Source organism: Xiphias gladius, chromosome 8 (assembly GCF_016859285.1).
Source record: "Xiphias gladius isolate SHS-SW01 ecotype Sanya breed wild chromosome 8, ASM1685928v1, whole genome shotgun sequence".
Taxonomy (NCBI): Eukaryota; Metazoa; Chordata; class Actinopteri; order Istiophoriformes; family Xiphiidae; genus Xiphias; species Xiphias gladius.
Genome location: NC_053407.1, coordinates 19643939 through 19666652, shown reverse-complemented (window position 1 = coordinate 19666652; position 22714 = coordinate 19643939). Strand labels below are relative to the sequence as shown.

General features: G+C 42.7%; 1 protein-coding gene across 1 annotated transcript; it reads left to right on the top strand.

Annotated features, from left to right (window-relative positions):
* The first annotated feature begins 5793 nt into the window (after window positions 1-5793).
* LOC120793200 (DNA-binding protein RFX7) lies at window positions 5794-21245 on the top strand. The gene is made up of 10 exons (XM_040133030.1): window positions 5794-6209; window positions 8544-8577; window positions 10978-11063; window positions 11518-11556; window positions 11647-11769; window positions 11888-12004; window positions 13230-13314; window positions 13419-13626; window positions 14587-14882; window positions 14977-21245. The coding sequence occupies exons 1-10, from the start codon at window positions 6082-6084 to the stop codon at window positions 18400-18402; spliced, it is 4542 nt and encodes a 1513-aa protein (XP_039988964.1). The 5' UTR covers window positions 5794-6081; the 3' UTR covers window positions 18403-21245.
* The last annotated feature ends 1469 nt before the right edge of the window (window positions 21246-22714 follow it).

Sequence of the window (22714 nt, the reverse complement as noted above, 5' to 3'; positions counted from 1 at the left end):
GGTGAGTGGGACTGGGGAGCAGATGGTGACATTCCACATGACCAAACTGATCAATCAGCATGCTGGGACGCAGGTGCAGCACAGGCGGGCAGCACCACACCATCTATTTCACCATCTACGGGGCACAAATACATGGGCACCATTCATGGCACCCTGAGGGTCTGCATGCTCCCCTGTCCCGCTGTGCCAAGGTTGATGACATCAGAATTTCCCATCCGCTCTTCCGCAGGATGCCAGGAAAAAGGAGGAAAAAATACCCCCCCTCACTGCATAAAATCTGCAATAACAGCCCGGCCTGGGATAGGTTGCGTAAGTGACGTCACAGCCAGGGACTCCCATATTTCACCCTGGTACTAAACTGGTAGACCAAAGGAAAAAGCAGACAGAAGTACAGTGTTGTTTTTTGGGGTCTGACAACAGTATGTGGGGGCTAAAATGACTACAATGACTTCCTCACTGCAGACACACTGTGGATACTTGACTCCAACGGAGTTACATGACCCCATCCTAATATTCACGTTTAGATTTTACAGAAAAAGGACAATATCTTTGAAGATTTTTAGTATTTTTATTATTAATTAACCTGGTGATTATTTTCATGAATAACAATAATTATAATTTTACTTGTTGTATTTATCTGGTCAGTATTCCATCATATGTGAAAGAAAAATCAGCAAATCCTCACATTTTAAGAGCTGAACCCAACAACATTTGAAAATTTTTGTTTTTGGTAAATGACTGATTAATATAGATTGATTATCAAAATCGTTGCCAAATTATTTTCTGTCATGTCACTAATCGATTAAGCAAGACATTGATCATTTCAGTTTTCGTTGCCTTCCTGTCCTTTTCAGCAGCAAATTTTTTGGATGACCACCTGAGTATTTTAACAGAAAGTAGGTTACTATCAACAGTGATGCTGGTTTTATCAGACAGATAAAACTAATTAGGTTTATACTGTACATTACACATTTGATGTCACTATAATGAGAAGATATCTGGCATGGAAAGACACAACTGACCTACACTGTCGCCTAACAATCCTGTAAAAATGTGTTTGGCAATTTTCAAATTCTAAAGCAGTTATAAAATAAAATCGCTTTCTGAAATTCCTTTTGGAGGAAATGTCAGTGGATGCATCTCAAAAGCAAACAGGCCTCCGATATGCGTCCAGAGGTAAGCGGGGTTGGCTGTGGTGTTTGATACCTGCTGGCGTGACTCTGTACTGAGGATCTACTACTTCGGGATAAGACCTGAACACAGTGAGCTGATCTTATAGTCTGAACTGAGTGCTGGAAGAAGTGGGGGGTGTAAGAGGATTGAATCGGCTGTGGCTGAAAGGTGCACGTGAGATCCAGACTCACTGACCTCCGCACCACGGCGTCCTCGCTGTCCCACATTCACCAATAACTATGAGGTGAAGACGGGTGGTTTTAGGTCAATGTGGGTCTAATGTGTGACCTGGTCAGTATTCAGAGAGCATGTCATGCAATCAAAACTCCACAACAAACAAAATAAGTGGTGTTTAGAGTAATAAATGTATTAGTGTGGCATATGTCTTTATATTTCAAATAGATTTAAATATTGGAGAGAATATCCACTTTAAAATTACTTGTGTTAATTAGTAAACCTCCAAAAAATACAATTGCATGTTTTTGATGAGCATGACACAGCATAATGTGCCATATTAAACAAAAGTAATATCTAAAAAGTAATATTTTGTGTAATAATAAAGCAACGTAGGCCGACGAGTGTCTCGGAACCGCGCAGACTAAACTGGGGAGATATTGTGAGGTGTGAGCATTGGATGGCAGCCACTTTAGGGGGAGTGTTGTGTAAATCTTAACATTCGGAGGAATGAGCAAGGGCAAAGACTGCTGAGATGAGACCTTCCAACCCAAATCAGAAGTGACAGAAGATTGACAGTAAAATAAATCAGTCCAGAATAGCCAGCAACCGAAGGTCAAAAATAGAGTGAGAAAACAATGACTAAGAAGGAAACAACATTTTCTTGAGATTTAGATGAAGTGTCACCGTTCCACACCTCCGGTGTTGTTAACAAGTCCGCAAATGACAAGGTTTGATGGATGTGTGTGATACGTTGTGGAAAGAAGGAGAAATTGTCAGGAATATCTAAATGCCGAAGCAAAGATCTATTTTATCAAATCACACCAGCAATAAAAATAAGACATGTTGGCCACCAGATCATAATTAAAGCATCTGCCTGTCAATTATATGAAACAATGTTTTACAGTTTCAGAAAACTGCTCCCAAAACACCCACTCTCACCCAAAACAACTAAATTAGTGATACAATCCTGCAACTTTACATCGCCGGCCTTCTGTTTTTCTCCAGTTTCTAGTTGTCATGTTTAAAAAAAGAGGATCAAACAGGGGCTGAACAGGCCCAAGTAGATGTCTCCATTTCTGCAAGCTCAGTCTGTTTCATGCTTGATTCAAAACTCATACACCAGAGGGTGCAAAGCCCACCTATAACACACAAGCGCAGATGAACACATGTATGTAATATTTCTGACCTGCTCCATAGCTCTACTCCACGCCTCACCTCACATGGCCCCCTCATCGTATGTCCTCCAACGGCAAGATTTGTGTCTATTGTGGGCTCTCTGCGAAACCGGGGAGCCCACAACATCTCCCCCTCATCTGTTTTTGATCCCCCCCCCCCCAAACTACTACAGCTTAGTCGATGATGAGTCAAATACAAGATTCATACAACTGCATGTAGGTACCGTTGCTGAAATATTTATACGATTTGACATTTTGCAAAGCAGCAAGCATTGGTTGTCATTCCGGTGTCATTTTTCAGCAGAAGTTTTCATGCATTTTCTGAAGGGGAAAAAGTAGGTTCACACGTTTCTGGTATTCTGTGTATGTTAAAGGAATTAAACCAAAATGCGAATCAAGCATGTTTCTTGTCATACGCTCAAATGTATGACTTTCGGGGGAAAAGTGTATGAAAATGAAGTACAAAGATCAATATTCCAATTTTCCAAAAAAAAACAAACAGTTTCAAATATAACGGACCCATTTTCCCAACACAGCTTTCAAAGAAATAACTAATTGCTTTGGGGACCCAGTGTATTTATCTCATTTCAAAAATATTCAGTGATAGTTAATCCGCAAATGCTCTTCTTTTAATACACCCTGGTTTTTTGGGGGGGGTTTTTTTGGGGGGGGGGGGGCTTGGCTTGTTTTAATGTTTGTGTCTTTTTATTTATATAATTACGTAGTGCAAGGTCGAATTACTGCCAACACTTCCAAAATATAAGGATGTACCATCCATCCATCACGACTGCATCGGAGCATTGGTGTACACGAGAAGTTTCTGCCCCCGTGACAAACCCGTGACACACTAACGCGGGTACAAATCCATCCCAAAATAAACAGGAGGGTCCAGCGTCGAAAAACATCTGTCACAAAAACGCCCGGGTGTGGGCTTCGTCTCGGCGCGTAAGCAGGTCACGCCGCTGGGTGCGAGGTGAGCCGGGCGACACTCCCTCGGCCCTGTCCTCCGATTGGAGGCTGCCACGGCTGAACCGGCGCACTCGACCCCCGTGGCACGTAGACGGAGTAGCCGACCGGCAGTCGACCATTTCGAGTCTGGGCACCTTGGTGTCCGACCCGCGCATCCGACTCCATCGTCGGATTGTCTGCACCAAGAAAAGAACACAGGGGAGCGACATTTCAATTAGTCCCTTACGCCCCCGGTATTTCTCGTCTCCAGGTCGGACAGGCCCCTGTATACTTGTGCATAGATGCCTTTCCCGTGCGTGCCTCAAATCTATTGCTGTCCTGCATTATGTTTCACGGTGTCAGTGGAGCAGGGGAGTAACACTGCCTGTTTCCATCAACAGATGGCAGCATAAAATCAGTCATGATGAAAGAATTTATTTAGGTCTTGTTTTTCTTGACCTGGTGACTTCATTCTTCTGAATTTCTACATTTCTATACTCATAAAAGGTGGAGGAGGGTGTATAGATCTATAAGCAGTAACTATAATCAAATGGACAACATTTGTGACAGGTTTAAAGATGTGACATCAGTGACCATCATATTTATATCTGCTGCAGACAGTCTCAATTCAATTTATCTTCTCAGGTGTGGTTTGGTTTTTTTGTTTTTTTGTTGTTTTTTTTGCCAACTTCGTCTCGGATTACAGGCGAAGACAAAAATAGTAGGCTGGGTGAAGAGCTGAGGACACTCCTGGGACGACCTGTCTGCGGAGCCAGTTTCGGTGTTTCCTCGCTTCCTCGCTCCGAGAGCCTGATCAGATGATCCCTCCATGGGAGCATGTGGCTAGATGCCGAGAACGGTACATGCGCTGGTAAATGACCGGTGTACATGGTGGAGTGATATCAGCCCCGGCTGTTTACCCGTCATTGTCACTATCTGATCAAGCAGCTTCCTGCAGCAGCGGCCGCCCCCGGCCGACGGCGGAACTGCAGCGCACGGGCGGCGTCAAGTCAGACGCAACGAGAAACCGAAGTCCCGGTCAGGATTTTAACATTAAAACCCCTGTTTAAAACGACACGCGGGTCTCTGGAAACTGGAAACTCAGAACGGGACAAGGACGCATTTATGCATCGGTGAAATGTCTGCATGTCTGTCTATTAATCTGCCATTGTGAAAAATGTCTGTCTCGTAGTTGCTTGTTTTATCCGACCACCACTCACTAACCCAAAGATTTCCAATTTAATATAAGACAAAAAAATTTTTTTAATATGATACAATAATTCATACCTAGTACCGCTATCTGTGGGAAAAAATGTAGTGGAGAAGAAGTACAATATTTCCCCCTGAATGTACTTTTTTGGTAATGCACTATAAGTATTTAGTTTCTTTCTACCACTATGTATTAGGGGCTCCAAAGGCCCCAGGTTCACAACGAGGCAATTAGTTTGTGGTAATTTGATGAATTGCAGAGTAACAGTACAAACTGAAGTGTAGTATTCCATCACAGAAAAACTGCACATTGAGACGGGGCATAGTGAGTTTTACCTGGACCTGATGTCCTTTCAGTAAAAAAAAAAAAATGCCCCCCAAAAACCTCTCTGTGTGGAAACACAAAGGTATTCAGTGCTAAAAAGACTAACTTTGGAAGATGCCCACTTGATCTGATTTACCCAGACAGCTGAAGACTCATATGAACTTCAGAAAACGGGATGTTTTTGTACGGAGCGAGGCCTGTGGATTTCGTCCCCCTTTACATCGACTGGAAGCCTTTTAGGGAGGGGTGTTTTCATGGCCAGCAGAAACGCCTACAGCTAACAGAAACGCCTTGAATGTACGTTGCTGTGCAAAAATTGTACGCATTTCAGATGAGGAACTATCTTCAAGAGACAAGAAAGAACAAGGAGTCCTGATCTCAACAGGATCATGGAGTCGGTCTGGGACCACATGAAGACACAGAAGACACTGGGACAGACTGAACCCACAGAGGAACTGTGGCAAGTTCTCCGAGATGCGTGGAACAACCTGCCTGCCAAGTGCCCTGAAAAAGTGTGTCCAAGTGTACTAAGGAGAACTGGTGCTGTTTTAAAGGCAAAGAGTGGTCACACCCGGTACTGATTTGATTGAGGACTTGTTCTCCGTTTACTGCACTTTGTATGAAGTTAATTGTCTAATAAAAGATAATCGTGGCTCTATTTTCTTAAATCATCCCCCGCTTATCCTCAGGTGCCCGAGCCTTTGCCCCTAGCAAACTCGGAGCTTTTATTTCCTCGGCGAAACCCCGCCGCGTTTCCGGCCCCGTCCGTGCTACCTGCGCGGAGCTTGACGCGGGCAGCTCGTCTGTAGCTGCTGCTGGCTGCTGCAGGCGTGCTATTTGCGGCAGCGGAGAGACCCCCTCGACATGCCTTTTGTATGCCCGGGTGTTTTTTCTTTCCGGTTTTGTTTTGCGTTTTGCGAGGGTCCGATCCCAGTGTTTCGTAGCCATGCCCCGCGGTGGATTCAGCGGGCTGTCCTAGCTGACTGAGCCGCTCCAGCGGCGGTGGGTCCGGTGCAGCGCACAGCCGGGGATGAGGCCTACTTGTTAAAGCTCCCCCACCACCCCTCCATCGCGATGGCTGATGATCAACAACAACCTGGTCAGAAGCCTGCCGCGGGATTAGGCTCTCTTCCAGCGCTGGTGCCAGGACTCCAGGGGCCCGAGGCTAACGCGTTACAGTTCAAAATAAAGAATTCCATTTGGTAAGGATGCAAACGGTCCTCGGGCAGCCACACGGTCCTCTTCGCTAGCCGTAGCCTCGTAATTAGCGTATCTAGCTCTGGAGCGGCAGGGAGGCAGTGAGCTGCACAAAGCGGGCTGAAAAATAACACGCGTGCTCCCGAGCTAACCGTGGGTAGTTATCCGTCGCACGGGAGCGGCGAAGGGGGGGTGGGGGGAAGGCTACTGCGCCCGGTGCCCGCTCGGGCATCGACGGCACGGTGGCGTCGCTTCACCCACGGCCGTGGTGGCCCGAGTCACCCAGTGTCGAGCCACGGGAGGCCATGTTACAGATGACACCAGGTCCATCGGTGGTGCCGATGCTCAGGGTGACAGGTGTCAGGCCAGACACCTCCACAGTTACAGCTCCGCACTGATTTTAATGCTGTTAATGTGAGGGCTTTGGGGGGGGTGGGGGGTGGGGAGGGGGACAGTTGTCACAATACAAGAACTTCCTCTGATAGCGGTTCAGTCAGTCTACAGTGGCTTTGGTAATTCTTCATACAGTTTCAGTTGGATTTCCCCCTTCACCATGCAGTAAATGGTGATTAAAATCGACCAAATAACTCTGCATTTTAACATCTGTACCGGTCCAGTTGTTTGACAAACCGTACCGTGGCCTCACCTTTTGCACACTGTCCGTCTACACACAATAAACCCACCGTGACAAAGTGCACATATGTTTTCAGGGTTTTTTTTTTTGCAAAATTGTTAAAAGAAAAAAAGAAATCTCTCATTTACACACTGTAGATACTCAGACTCCGTGCTGTGGGATTCAGCAACATCCTTTGATGCACCCGCTTTGAAAATCTCTCTGGCTGTCTGAATTCACTATTGACTCAAATCACTATACTCAACAACTAGGAATTGAATGATGCACTGCATTTACTGTCCACCGTTATCTGACTTTCAGGATTCTTAATATGAAAATTATGCCCTCAAAAACTCCCACAGTAGGCCTTTTTTTTTTTTTTTTTTTTTTTTTGCAGCAGACATTTTGATGACACGCTGAAAAAGCGCAGGTGTAAATAATAAAATGAATGATGGCTGAATTCCATTTAGCTGCCTCAGTCCCGGGGTCCTGGTATTCAGCATGATGGCTCACTGTCAGGGATTACTGGGACATTTTAACAGGGACAAAGTCGCCAGTAATGTTATTAGTTACACGTGTTTTTGCTACTATGACGAGCCGGAAAGTGTCCATGGCATGTCAGCTACTTTCTCTCAACAATCCCAGAACGCAATGCCTCACGTTTTACGGAACGAAAATTACAGTAGCGCAACACTACACCCGCCAGTGATGATGCAAAACGATGATAATACGGCGAGTGTCCGGAATCTCTTAGTTAGGTCTGTAGCGTCTGTTGTATAGGGAGGAGTAGATTGAATGAACTAGGGAGTGATTTCGACACAACCCAGACCTTGACTGGAGTCCACATAGGGCAAATTCAGTTGATTGACCACAGAGGTTTGGTGTGCTGTATGGTCCCACCTGTCTTGCTTTGTCAGACTAAAAACCAAGCCATAAAGTCCAAGGAACTGTATGTAGTCCTCTGCGATTAAATTATCAGAAGGCGTGGACCTGGGCAGGGTCTTCTTAAGCTTCGAATGTTCCCGGGAGCACAGCAGGCTCCATCATTGTGAAACGGAAGTAGTATGACGCCACTGGGGTTCTTTGTAGAGCCAGTGGTCCAGCCAGATCCTGTAACCGAGCAAGAAGAGCCTCGGTCAGGGAGGGGACCCAGAAGTTCAGGTTATGGGCACTGCTCATCACCTGGTTAACACCATCTCATTTCAGCAAAGCACTAAATAAAGGCTCTGGAGTTTTACATAAAGGAGAGATTTATATTTTTAATTAATTTGCAAACAATTCAAAGACATGTTTTCACTTTCCCAGTATGGTGCGATGCGTGTAGATTGATGGCCAAAAAGTACAGTCATTCCATTTCAAGTGAAATAGTCTGAATACTTTCCAAAACCACTGTATATCAAGGTACCTGAGTAGATATAGATAAGATACATAGTCACTTTGTCTTGATTTCACTCACACTTTACCACGTGTTGAGGCAATAACTTTTTTTAAGCACATAGAATTATGTAGCTATATCTAGGAAATATAAAAAAAAAAAAAACTGTGATCAGACCAACTGTTCATATAAAGACTCATTTTGGGAACTATTTTCATACCATACAAAAAAACAGGGTTAGGAATTAAAAATATAACTTGAAATATCAAGATATCCTGCATGTATCAATGTTATTTTTATCCAAGACATATTCATTAACGTTTCTGGCTTTTGTTCCGTTTCTCACTGTAGCAAATCTGTACAATCAAAAGTGGACAGCATATTGGTGAGTATCCATAACAAACTGTCCTACTTTATGACAATCTTTTTTTGTTACCCCCCTCCCCCCGTCTTAATATCAGAGAGACACATATAACTGTTTATTCGCGGATCATGAGATCAGGTGTCGAGCTTTAGATTTTGTTAAAAAAAGAATAGATAACTGTGCGTTTCGTACTTCTAAACTAATGAAGTGACTTAGTTGTCCTACGATGTACAAATGACTAATTGAAACCATGAAGCTTAAATTTGCTGATCTATTATTTACATCACAGCTTTGGATACAAAATAGGACATAGGGTGATGATAATATTAAAATATGTATTACAGGGTAGTATAGTGTACATTACATTGGTGCACATTATTGGCCTCAAAATACATGTTCGTCCTGTTTTTCAGAATATACAAAGGAACTACTTTTTTTTTTATTTTTTTAAATTTTGACATGTACAAAAGTGTGAGGTATTTAATCCCTGCTCTATGTGAACAAATGTAGGTTAATGACTGAATCCAGGTACAATTAATTAGATATATATCAGATATATCAGTGTATTAGTGTGTTTTAAGTCAGTAAAAGTGGATCTATTTATACACATTTTGTCGTGGATTTATCTGCGCTGAAGTGTCACACACCTTGTGTTCAACAACAATCAAAGCTGCATGATAAAGCTTTTGTCTATTTTTATGTCACCGGAAAAAATAAATAAAAATACAGACAGTCAGAGTCTGTATTTTAATTTCAACAAGTCTGCCTGGTGTTTGGCAGATTTCAAGAGGCAAGTTTAGCCCATTTCGTCACAAGTCCTGATGATAAAATATCTACCGCTTAGCACCTCTGATGCTTACACATTGACATAGTTGGACACAGCACATCAGATTAGGGCAGTTGATGCTTAAAGGATTAGAATAAATGGTTAATCCCAGTGTAAACATTAAGCAGAATCTTTTTTTTTTTTTTTTGTGGAAAGGTTTCCTTGACACCAAAATCACATTAATATGCATAATATTTAGGGATGGGTGATATGGATACAATCCTCTAACACTAATGTATGTAGTTTTATTTTTATCATGATTTTTTTAGTATGATCTTGAAACCATTTACAGATAAAATCTTATTCAGTGTCTGAAATACCTCAGAAATCAAGATACTCAATCACATACATGCAAAAATCCTGTAAATCCAGTATTAGGATAAGAAGAGTGGTGGATTAACCAGAGATATTACCATCGTATAGACAGTACAGGAAAATCTCTTACAGTTGATTTTAAAGTTAGGTTCATAAGCCTAACTGCCTCTGAAAATGAGGGACTATGGATAAAAATGGTTGTAATTCCTAAACGGTGAATGTAATTTTTTTTGTCAAACCTGTTGTACTGAAGCTGAAAGTCTACACTTCAATCACATCTTGATGGCTTCATTTCAAATCCATTGTGTTGGTGTACCGAGGCAGAATCACGAAAATTGTGTCACTGTCCAAATACTTGCGTATGTAACGGTATATAATGTCATATTGGCCAACCCTAATAATATTTTAAAATAATGTTATTATTTGATGCCATCCTTCCTAAGGGTTAACACTTTAAAACCTGCACATCTCAGCATTTTATTCTTTTTATAAAAACGAGTTAATGTTTGGATCAAACAAGCTGAGGAACAATTCAGATCACATTTATGTGGTACAATAACAATATTGATACTTGCATAGTGGTGCTTGACATGAAGTTTTCCATTTCTGAGACATTCAAACATGATTCTGGAAACAAAACTCACCAGTATACGTGCTAATGCCAGGTATAAAGGCCTTCCTAGAAAATCCAAGAAAAAAAACAAGAACATAAAGGAATGGTGCAAAAGAAGAAAGTTAAAGCTCCAACCATGGTGTAAGCAGAGAAGGACTCATAAATGACTCCATGCTTGTAGGGATGGAGTGTAGTAAATAGCGTTTTTCCTTCACTGCTCATTGGCCGACAGCCCTCACCTCATTCATTCAAGTATTGGTTCCCCTAGCAACAAAGAGACAGACAGAAAGGAACAGGTAAGATGAGTCCATTCTGAGAAACCAGCTGAAAAGCAGATGAGGTGGAATCAGTAGTGACGGAGGCTGCGTGCGACCGTCACACCTGTGTAGTATTTTGAAATCGCTGCTCAATTCTGAACCAGATAGTCTAAATTTTCTGCCTACTTAAATCTATCTGACTGGTCCATTGGTAAAGACCTAACCATTAGGCCCGGGATAGGATTTTGATTCCTTTGATTAATGCCACCTGCTGACTTCATTCTTCATGTTTAATACATAATATTCATGAAACATACATTTATAGATTCTAACAGTCTGCATTTTATTTACTTACTTTTAACTGAATAACCTTTTGACACATGTGCTTTGTGATATTTTTATTTTTGCAGCAAGATGTTGAGAAGTTTACAGACATTGAAAAACTCTACCTCTACCTTAAGTTGCCTTCTGGTCCCAGCAGTGGCAATGATAAAAGGTATGTCACAGACACACACTTTACTCCAGTTTTCCACTTTGCTCTTTGGGCTTTATTTATTTTTTTATTTTATTTTTTTTGTCTCACACACATGGCTGCTTTGTTGTGGCTCTCATTACATTATTGGCACTGTTGTCTCATTGCTTGTCAAAAAAATTCAAGTCTCCACTGCTGCTACACAGACACAGTTCAGGCTGATAGCTCCTAGAAATGAAATTGAATTTTTTTCTTCTTTTTTTGCTTTGTGACATTTTTTTTGGGGGGGGGGTTGTTGGTCACTGGTGAGTTTTTTTTTCTTCGTATGAAATTATCGCTCATTTTTCAGCTGTATGATTGATTATCATTATGACGCAAACCACTGATATATGTAGATTTTTGCTATACCTAGCTGTCTGTGTTTCATTTGTTTCCCCATATCTATTCATCACCCCAACCCCCAAATTCTGCCCATTTGGACTGAGAATGAGAGGGGGTCCTCCACTCCTGGATTATGGTATTGAAGTTTCTGTATTAACAAGAAATGATGCATAAAAGTCAAGGACGGTGCCTCACCAGATTTGTTTTTCTTATGCACCCAATTCAGTGATCAGAGTTCCATGTCATCGAGCCGTACTCAACAGATGTATGCGTTCAACTGGATACGGAATCACCTAGAAGAGCACCCAGAGACTTCCCTCCCAAAGCAAGAGGTGTATGATGAATACAAGTGAGTGTGTGACCTTCACTGTGGGGCCCGGGGGGGGTGAAGGGGGCAGAAGGGGAGACCAATATACTGTATGTACAATCTTTTAATCTTGTGGTGAATTTTTCTTCTTCTCTTGCAGGAGCTATTGTGACAATCTCGGCTACAATCCACTGAGTGCAGCAGACTTTGGAAAGATCATGAAGAATGTCTTTCCTAACATGAAGGCACGTCGACTGGGCATGAGGGGCAAATCCAAATATCCTTTTTTTTTTTCTGATGAACTCGTCAACAAAGTGTCCCAGTGTTTGTTTTGCAGTTTTTTTCTGTGTGCAGTTTTGGTTGATGCTTTTTGCTGATAGTGCTCTCATTCAGGTGCCAAGATTTGATCAGGCAGGTTGTGGATTTTTTCACTGCTGTAAATTTGTGCCACTTTGTTTCCATTTTAAAGATTTTTTTTTTTCCAACAGTTTTAACAAGCTCCTGTGAAGAGTACGTGACGTGTACGATAAACATAAAAACTCAAAATGGACACACTGGACAGAACCATTAGAAGAATGCCTTTTAAAAAACAAAAAAAAAACATGCTTATGCTCTTGGCTCATTTTTCCAGGTGTTCATAAAATTAAATTCCATCATTAGAAAGGTCAGGATGCAAGTAAATCGGCTGACTGTTGGTGGGCAGTGATTATAAAGTTCAGCTGCTGACAGTTTTTCTTGACCAAAAAGCTCATAGACATTCTGCCGAGCGTCAATGGTCAGACAGCTCTACACTTGCCTGGTGGTTTATTAGCTGTGTAAACGCATGAATATGCACAGAGGATAGTCTGTTCTGACTATGTCAAAAGTAAAGGAAAATGCTGTTCAAACTGTAGATAATATCAATAATGCACAAGAAGAGGCACATGGTGTCAACAAGGTGTCAGTGAGAAATTAAACTATTCCTAAAATGATGTAAATCCTTAATGTGAGTACAGTAATTAGGGGATTTATCCTACACATGCAAAGGGATTGTTTTTGTTTTTTGGTGGTATCTTTTAGAAAAGGATGTAATACTTTTTTTCTGAAGGAGATTTCAGTTTATAAAGACTACTACAAAAAGTGACACATACAAAGGTATGTGTTAGTAGTTGTCAGTTTGGGCCAAACACATTGTTCTGTGGTAAATCGGCCGTTGAAAAACTGCAAACCACTATTTCCAAAAGACTGTTGCCAGTGTTGCTGGTGTAATGAAAAAGTGAGCTGCAGGGTATCCGTGGCACGGAGCTGAAAAGCTAATGTTTGGCCTTGGATTTTTTTTATAATTTGAGGCAGATTTTCAGAGCAACTTCTCTGTTGATGCATGTTGACTAGTAGAGGATAGATTAGAAAGAGAGTCTCAAAAAAGGATTTGACCAGACTCAACGTAAAAGTCAGCATTAGCATATAATAACCATCTCTGTATCCACAGTCATTATGTTTCAGAAACCTTAACTCCTTCTCACATACTGTTATAGCGGGTTAAGGAAGAAAGCTTTTGTTCACATGCCGTCTTTACCCAACCTGGATCTGCAGAAATCTGGTGACGGGGTAAGTTACATCATAAAAATTTTAAAACATAAAGTAAATATCTAGTTAGACTTTAAACTAGTCCGATGCTCATCCAGCCACTGCTCTGCTCTGTCTGACTGTAGTGTGAACTAATGGAGCCGACCGGCCAGTCGCCAAGCGCTGAAGATGAAATGAGATCTGCAGCCTGTGGACTGGTGTGTGAGTGGGCTCAAAAGGTCCTGAGTCGTCAGTTTGACAACGTGGAGGACCTGGCCCGCTTCCTGCTCAATAGCCACTACATTGGTACTAAGTCCATGGCTGCACTCACTGTTATGACCGGAACACCCACAGGTAAAGACGTCCTCTGATACTTTGTTGTGTTAATTTTACGGTCGTCTTTGTGTGTCATATCGATGTGTTATTTGAGGAGGGATATATTAACCTGGAAAGGCGTGAGCTAACGCCTTTCAAAAGTACCATTTGTCGTTTCCATTGTTATTATTTGCCTTGGGATGATCACTACTTGACATCATGTTTTACACATTTACACCTTCACGGTATAAAGTGTTTTCGTAGTGTGACCCTAGGTCAGCCGAATCCTATTTCAATTGTCTGTAAACCATGTGTCATGTTAACATTCCTCATAATGTGTTTGCGAGAATAAAACATAGGCTATGGTAGAAAAGTTGTACGACGTGATTTTCATTTTATTTCAGGCATTTGTGTATGCTTCCACACGTCTGCACCTCGCTGTCTGTGCACTCTTCAGTTTTGAAAGATGTTAAAAATTAATGATGAATTCTTGGAAAATTCATTGAGTACGCTATGAAAATGCTCTCAACAGTCAGAGCTCGCCCAAATGCAGCCATTAAACACAAATTAAAAACAGGCTAAAATAAAGAGGAACATTTCTCCAAGCCTCCTCAAAAGGATAGTCATCAACATTTCATGTTGTCATCACGTCCACATTCTTGAATGAGATCTTAATGGAAATTGGAGATTTTCCGTCAACGAAGAATAAAAATTACATAGCCTCCTCCCAGTAAACAAAACAGAAGTTATGGAGACTAAAAAACAAAAGATTAAACCCATCTTGCATACCCGGTTCAATGGCTTGCTGTCAAATTAGAATGAAGTTTAAATAACTGGTGATATTAGGCAACATGGTTTAAGAGTGACAATAAAATATATGGATTATGTTTTCAATTTTAAAACTTTTTGAAAGTTTTACATATTTGATAATTGTATATTGTATATGTGGCACTGCAAGCTGCTAATCATAAGTCTTGGATTTTTTTCTTCACTTGACAGGAATGAAGACGCCAACTCCTGCCTCTGCATTTGTGCCCACAGCTGAGGCAAACTCTTTCCAGCCCCAGGTGAAGACCCTGCCCTCTCCCTCTGTTGATGCAAAGCAGCAACTGCAGCGAAAGATCCAAAAGAAGCAACAGGAGCAGAAGCTCCACTCACCCCTGCCCAGTGAGACCCAAGTGAAGAGAGCGGAGGCCAGTACCCCCGGCCCCACCATCCCCTGTGGCAGCCCTGCTCTGCTTTCCCCTCAGCCCACCATAGGCATCGTAGTAGCAGCTGTCCCCAGCCCAGTCACGGTATGTGGCTGAATTTTTCCCACTAATTATGTTCAGATATGTTACCGATACATATGCCTAATGTTATTTTATGTTCTTGCCGTTTTTCTCCCAGGTACAGAGAAGCAGGCAGTTAATGACCTCACCCAGCCCTGTAGGGACAGCAGAGGGAAAAGTGTTGCCTGTGAACTTCCAAGTGGTCACTCAATCTCTTAAGCAGTCCCCCAAAACTCCCCAGAATATCTCAGCTAGTCCTGTGGGTGACCGTCTGGCACGACACGGTACACGATATGCTCAAATCCTGCCCAAGCCCTCTGCCACCAGTGCCATCACGCTGCGCTCACCCCCCACTCTGCTCATCACCAACAGCCCCATAAAAACTGTGATGCCCACTTCCCACGTGAGCTCAGTCAATGTGGTGAAGATGACGGCGATCGCTCTGGCTCCCAGCAGCAGCAGCAGCACAACTGTGCGTCCTGCCTCGGCGGGTGTGAGTACCACAGCTGCTTTGGAGGATTCCCAACAATCACATGGTGGGAACTCGGCTGCGCCTCAGTCTCCTGCGATCAGACCCACTGCTCCAGCCTCCACCCTGGCCCTCTCTAGTGACACCAAATTGGTGTCTGAGGCGGGAAATGACAGCAACCCCACGTCTGGCACAGAGAAAAGTGCTGTTGGGGTCAAAGAGGAGAGAGTAGCTAAGTTCAGGGCTGCCAGTGAACCAAGCTTCCTGGTTAAGTGTTCCCCGGGACCAGATAAAGTGGTAAGGATAAAAAGTGACCCCACATCCTCACCCACCTCTGTAGCTATAGCTGGGACTCAGGACAGCAATAACGGTAACTGCCATGACAGTACTTTGTACTTGACTGTTGATAATCAGAACTCCAGTGGCAACACGTCATCCAATGGCTCATCCGCTGTTACCCCAACGTCAAAAGATCCCTGCCCAGATGCCAAGAGCCCCAGGAAGCGCACAGGCCCAGGTGGGGACTCCCATGTTATTCCTGTGAAGAGGGTGTTTATCTCCCAGCAGCCACTGGCTGTCGGTGACAATCCAAAACCTGGAGTCAGCGCTGCGGTGAAGAGGATCCCCCGACCGGGAACCCCTGCCAGACCAGAGAGTGCCCCCTGCAAAGTGACTGTGAAACACACACCCATAGGGCCTACTCAGATCCTTGCACTCTCCGACTCACCCATCACACACACTGAGGGCTCCCAGACTGTTGTCAAACCCCAGGCCTTGGTGGTGAAACACGAAGACCATTCTCTCAGCAACGACATCAGCACTGGAGCAGCTGGAAACAACCCGTCTGGTCAGACGTTGCTACAGCAGATCACTGGGGACCCTCGTGCCATACCAGCCAACTCAGGAGCACACGAAGCCTCTGTGATGAGTGACTTAAAGAGCACAATATGGGAGGCGGGACAGCTTGATGAGCTTCGAAAGCAGGCGTTTGCTCAGCAGATACCAGCAGAACACAAACAAGCCCCTGCTGACCAACTTTCCATTATAGCTCAACCCCCCGAGGCCTCAGGCCAGCTCACCCTCACACAGGAGATGGTTGACTTTGCAGGTTCTCAGCCAAACATTGACTACTTCCCATTCAACGATGACGACATGACCCAGGACAGCATCGTGGAGGAGCTAGTCCAAATGGAGGAGCAAATGAAGCTCAAGGGTCTTTTTGGTAGTTGTGTTGAAGTGTCTCTACAAGGCCAGTCAGCCAGTAACCAAGGCTCTATCCTGAATGCCCACCAGGCAAGCACTACCTTCTACCACTCTGCCCACAGTAGTACCACTCCCGTCCAAACTCCCACTCCAACACCGACACCAACCCCGACACCCACCCCTACTTCTGAAATGACGCTTGGGCACAGCCTGACGAGAGAGAGCCCCTGCTCCCGCATGGCTCCCATCACCCCTGTGGATGGAGCCATGGGTCGCCACACCCCCATCAGCACACCACTGTCCAACTGCAGCAGCAGCGTCCCCCCAAGCCCAGTAGAGTGCAGGAACCCTTTTGCTTTCACTCCCATAAATTCGAGTATCACAGGTTATCATGACGCCAGTATTGTCTCCAGCAGCCCTGTTAAGCCCATGCAGAGGCCCATGGCAACACACCCTGACAAGGCCAAACTGGAGTGGATCAACAACCGCTATAACAGCAGCTCTGGAGGCCCTTTGTCCAACCATAGTATTGGTATTCTGCCCAGCTACCAAGACCTGGTAGATGACCAGTTCCGTAAGCCACATGCTTTTGCAATTCCCGGCCAGTCATTTCAAGCCCAGTCGAGACAGGATGCTGCTCACTTTGGCCGTTTGACTCCCATTTCCCCAGTGCAGCAACAGCAACAACAACAAACACCGCAGCAGCAGCAGCAGCAGCAGCAGCAGCAGCAGCTGGTAACAGGTGTGACTGCTCCCACTAAACAGGAGAGTTTTGCTGTGCCTGCCCCGTTAGACAACAAAGCATCAACCTCGTCTGCGTCCATTACTTTCCGGTGCCGCAGTGTTAGCCCTGCAGTGCGCCAGAGGAACTTCAGTGGCAACACAGGCCCTCCAACCACCACCACGAATACCACCACAACCACCCGAGCTGTGGTTTCACCCTTTAACTCCCCCATCACCTCCGAGGTGCTTAGTATCCTGTCCAACAGCCAGACAGTCAGCTCTGTCCACAGCATGGCCCAGCGGAGCCAGTCTGTACCTCTGAACATCATGATGCAGAGTGAGATGCTGCCTGTGCAGGGTCAGAATAACACCGCCAAAATCACCAATGTTCTTCTCAGCAAGATGGAAGCTGATGGGGATGATTCTGTCCGTGGCCTGGGCATAAACAACCTCCCCTCTAACTACACGGCCCGTATGAACCTCACTCAGATCCTGGAGACCACTCCTGGCTTTGCTGGAGGAGCTGCTCACCAGACTCAGCTGCCTGTCAGCTCTAGCCCTGGTGCCTTTGAGCTCCAGCAGCATGGCTACCTCACCACTGGTAGTGGAGAACAGGTGAGTTTCTCTACTGGGGATGGCCAAGCACAAGCAGGTCCTGGTGAGCAAGAGCAGCAGCAGCAGCAGCAGCAGCAGCAGCAGCAACAGCAGCAGCAGCAGCAGCTCCAGGAGAATCCGGTGCAGACACAACCACAGCTCCTCCTCCAGAGCACACAGCAGCAGGAGGTGGAGGACGAGCAACAACAGCTGGATTTCAACAACACTGTCAAGGACTTGTTGGGGGATGATGGTCTCAACCCCAGTTCCCAGTTGGTGGGTCAGGTCGCTTCGGAGCTCAACGCCGTGGCATCTGACTTCTCAAACGACATCAGACTGACCTCAGATCTGTCCAGTAGCATCACTGACCTTAACACTTTGGACACCAACCTGCTGTTTGACCCAAATCAACAGCAGGAACAATATGAAGATTCAACACTGGAAGAACTGAAGAACGACCCGCTTTTTCAGCAGATATGCAGTGATACTGTGAACTCTGGTTTTGACTGGCTAGAAAGCAAAGACCAGCCTACTACAGTAGAAATGCTGGGCTAATGTTATCTTTTACTCTGTATGATTTCTGTTCTCTGTTGTTTGTTTGGTGCATTTGTAGTATATCTGTTTTTAAAACTATAGTTTGTTGGGATTTGTCTGGACTTTGCCATTCGTTCTGTTAAAAGTGCCAGGCTTACCAGAAAATCTCTCCTACTGATGTTTAGTTACTTCTCTCCTTTTTCATTTGTCACCCAGAGTTTCAGTACTTAACCACTTTTCTCCCTCATCTGAAATCAGAAATGTAAGCCTTTCAAGTAAAAAGTCTGAATACTTGGTGGCAGCATTGCACTTACAAAAGCAGATTTGTATGGTATGAACATTAAGAGGAACGTAATCTTCCATGTTATAACCAATCAATAATGCAATATTTCTATTTAACGAACACTTAATGAAAGCGAGATGGGTAGGAAATCTGGCACAAAAGACTTCACCAAAAACGTATGCTGTTGCGTACTATTTTCAGTGTGTGCAGTTCAAGTTCAACCAAATGGAGACAATATTGGGATTGTAGTATATGCACATAATAGTTGTAGTACATTTGCCTGCCATATCTGATTATTAAAAAGGGTGGCATCTTATGCTGCCAGGTGCTGAATTTATGACATAATCTTTATACTTTATCATATACCAAATCAGTGGAAAACTGATTCACATCTGAGCATTGTCCAAGAGTGAAATTTTCTTAAAGCCTATACTTCTTGTACTGTTTAATATCTTATAAAGGGAGTAGATGAATCAGTAGGGAGAAGATGGGAATTCAGGCCTCTTTGTGGACTATACATTGAAAGGAATCAACAACTGGCTGCCTTATTCCCAAAGTCCAAGGCCTTATGCCATCTTTAGAGAGACTGTATATAGTATAATGTTAAGATATCTTCAGAACCATCCAGAGCTTCATCATATCAAGGCAGCTGTTACTCTGATATTTTCAGTACTATTTCTTATTCTGTTTTTGTTTTGCAGTGTTACAATATAGACGTGTATTGTACAGGCTAACGACTACACTGTGTGTGCCCTTATCAATGGATTTAGAGGAATTTGATATGCTGTCATTTCATGAAAACCATGGCAGGCACACTTTCAGTCATGAGATTTTTTTGGCATGCTACACTCCCAGCTTGGATTACAATATTAATGGTATGGAGAAGGCTTAGTTACATAAAAGGCTAAAGGCTGACATGTATGTTTTGATGTCATCTGGAGATCAAGAGGAAGGGAAATTATTATGTTTGTGGAGATCCAGCCTTATTTCCATACCAAAGATTATCTGTTTGAATAACATAAAGAGATTATTACACTTAGAGACACTCCTAGTAAACATTAACAACAACGGGAAACGGGCAGCCTCGGAGATATAAAAGAGTTTTATTGCATTTGAGGAAAAAGATTAAGTTGCATAAATCTTATGTACAGTATGTAAATTTGTGAAATGGTCACTGTCCTATGTTTTATAGGTAACCATGGACCTGAAAGCATGTTGAAACCATCACTTCTAGCCAGGTAGGCTATGTGATACAGTAGGATGCTTGCTTGAGTTTTTGGCTATTGTCAATGTTGTATAAGTCATGTTTAAGCTCCATCTGTAAATAGGATAGATACATAGAGATTTGATGTATCAAGACACTATATTATGGCCATTATTCTAGCTAAGTATGTGCCATTTAAAAGAAAAAAAAAGCTTAACAGATCTATAGTCGGCAAGATACTGTATGTTGTGTGTTACATTTCTGGCTCAATGTGTCGTACAAGTAATGCTGTCTGGTCTCGCTTGCTGATTTGATTTTGTTTTTTTCTGTTCAAAGATAATAGGTCTCTGCAGTTGCAGAAGTGATGTGTGCTTTGAGCAGGATCAGTAGCATGGTATATCGAGAAAAAAAAGTTGTGATACTGTTAGCTGGTTGCAAACATCTCTATGACAGACATTGTGCTTGAAGCCTTTCAGCAGACACTGGAAAAAAAAAAAAAAAAAACAATTACTCATGCTTCAACAAACTTTGGAGGTTCACATTATTGCACTAAATTTTTATGATACATGGCTTTGCCACATCTTTATGGACAAATGTAATGATGGATGCCCGCAAAAAAAAAGAAAAAAAAACTTTTTTATGACAAGATGAGTAAGGAAATTAACTGAATTGTCAGAAAATGACTAATTGTCTTGTAGCAAAATGTGCATTAATCTCAGTGAGATACACATTTCTTACTCATTCTCATACATGAGAATATAAAGCATTGAGGGAAAAAAAAGTTAAATAACCTTTTAAAACCTACATGCTCATTATGTTGATAAATGATTGTACGCACGCATGTGTGATGACTTCTGTTGTACTTTGTATTCTTGGTAACCACTGTCTTCTGTGATTTGGGCAGGTTCTGTTAACCAGACTGGCAGTGCTAGTTTTATGAGTTACATTACTTTTGTTGTGTGGCGTTTACTAAGTTAATGTTGTTCTATATGTTATGTTGATGACTGTTTTCTGTCGATTTTACATATTCTTATTTTGCTAAATGCATTTGTGAAGAACTTTAAAATTTTCTCTTTTTTTAACAATAAGGCACTGATATTTGAATTTGAATGAAGGAAATGCACCTCTTAATGTGTACAGGAGCTCCATCAAGCAGTGACTGATTCTTTACCTTTGACTGACCCCGGAACCAACTCTGTTTGACTATCTTGTCCATTTCTACCAGTAGAAAAAAAAAAAAAACCCTCCTCTGTGGTGTTGTCTGGTGTACTGCTTAATGTACAGTAGCTTGTTAATATTGCAAACGCGTTGTTTCTTTTTTCAATGGAAAGTACTCACTGGTGAGATTTTTAAAGTGGTTTTAAAAGCCAATAAACTTTTTTAAAGAATGCTCTTGTGTTTTTCTGTGCTGATGATTTTGTATTTTATTGCAGTAAACAAAAAAGTGGGAGAAAGTAACTTTGCAGGACTTAGTTGTCATTGTAGTTAAATAATAAGCATACTAGGCATTAATAGCTGAATTGGTTGATTTATTAGCTAAACAATTTCTATGGTAGGTGTCATTGTCAGTACTGTGAAAATGTCACCAGGTAATTGTAGGAAGGAAATCTAGGATCCAACTCCAATACAAACATTGGAAGAAAAAAGTTGATTATTTGACTGTCCCCAGCTTATGACATGATGGTATTGATTCTTTTCCAGACATTATGGTAATACCGATGTTTATTTGCTTTTGGTCAAACACAACAGACTTTTAATATTTTAGCACTCAGATCTATGCCAACATAAAAACCTTTCCATCACCCTCTTGACATAAGGTTAGAGGTCATCAGCTCTTCAAATGACCTCTTAGGTCAGTGGGGGGTGGCCTCTCCTAGAGACAAGCTACAGCCAATCAGAGCCCAGTTCGTTGGTCCTCTGCTCGGCTTTCCCAGGGCCTCGTGATATTCATAACATGTTAATGACCTTAACCCTATTGATCATGGCCAAACAGCCTAACTTTTAGCCATGTGGAGCCCAGCGGTAACCTCGATCTCCACATCACAACATTTGGCAACGTGGGTTAAAAGGTTTCACAAGGAATACATGATCATGTTTCCTCTTTGTGTACAACATATCAGTAGCCAAATAATATAAAGCTATAGGCACAGACAAACGCTTATTTGAGGCACTGATAGACACCTTGCCATCCTTTTCGTTACTAAAACAATGACCGGAGGTTTTGTGAGAGTGAAGAAAATATTTCTTTTGTATCCACAGAAATAAAATATTACCAATTTTTCATCTCTGTCAACTGATGGATGTCAGTAATTGTCATCTGAACACAGTAAAACACGTGTCCTTGAACTAGTGGATAACCATCCATTACTAATAAACTACAACGTAAGTGTGCTTTTCCTAATAAAGTAAATGTAATTTAAATACATAACAGTAGATGCACGTGTTTCTCCCTAAATTTGGGATAATTAATAAAATAATCTCAAAATCTAAACTGAATAAACATATTACAAGATGCTATTTACCTGACCATTGGTTTTGAGCGTTGAATTATGGCTATGAGGCTTTAGATGATTAAATCAATATTTAGCTCTAATCAATACATAATTACTTTTCGCTCTCCTCATTTGATTGGATATTGAAGTGTGGAGGTGCATGTCTGCGACAGTAACCCCCTTAAAATCATTACACAACCATTCGTAGATAGCGTTGAGAATAAGAGTTATATAATATCTTTTATAAGGCGCCACACATCTCCCAGTCTGAATGTGACGACTGCATTTACCTGTACCGATGGACGGGTGTTTTGCTGATGCAGCATGTCTGATCTCACAGCTGGAGCCCATTGT

Excerpts from the sequence above, each read along its gene's own strand:
- LOC120793200 (XM_040133030.1), top strand. The coding sequence starts at position 6,082 with ATGGCTGATGATCAACAACAACCTGGTCAGAAGCCTGCCGCGGGATTA. Across the intron at positions 11,557-11,646 it reads TCCTCCACTCCTGGATTATG|TGATCAGAGTTCCATGTCAT; the intron begins GTATTGAAGTTT and ends CACCCAATTCAG. Across the intron at positions 13,627-14,586 it reads TATGACCGGAACACCCACAG|GAATGAAGACGCCAACTCCT; the intron begins GTAAAGACGTCC and ends TTCACTTGACAG.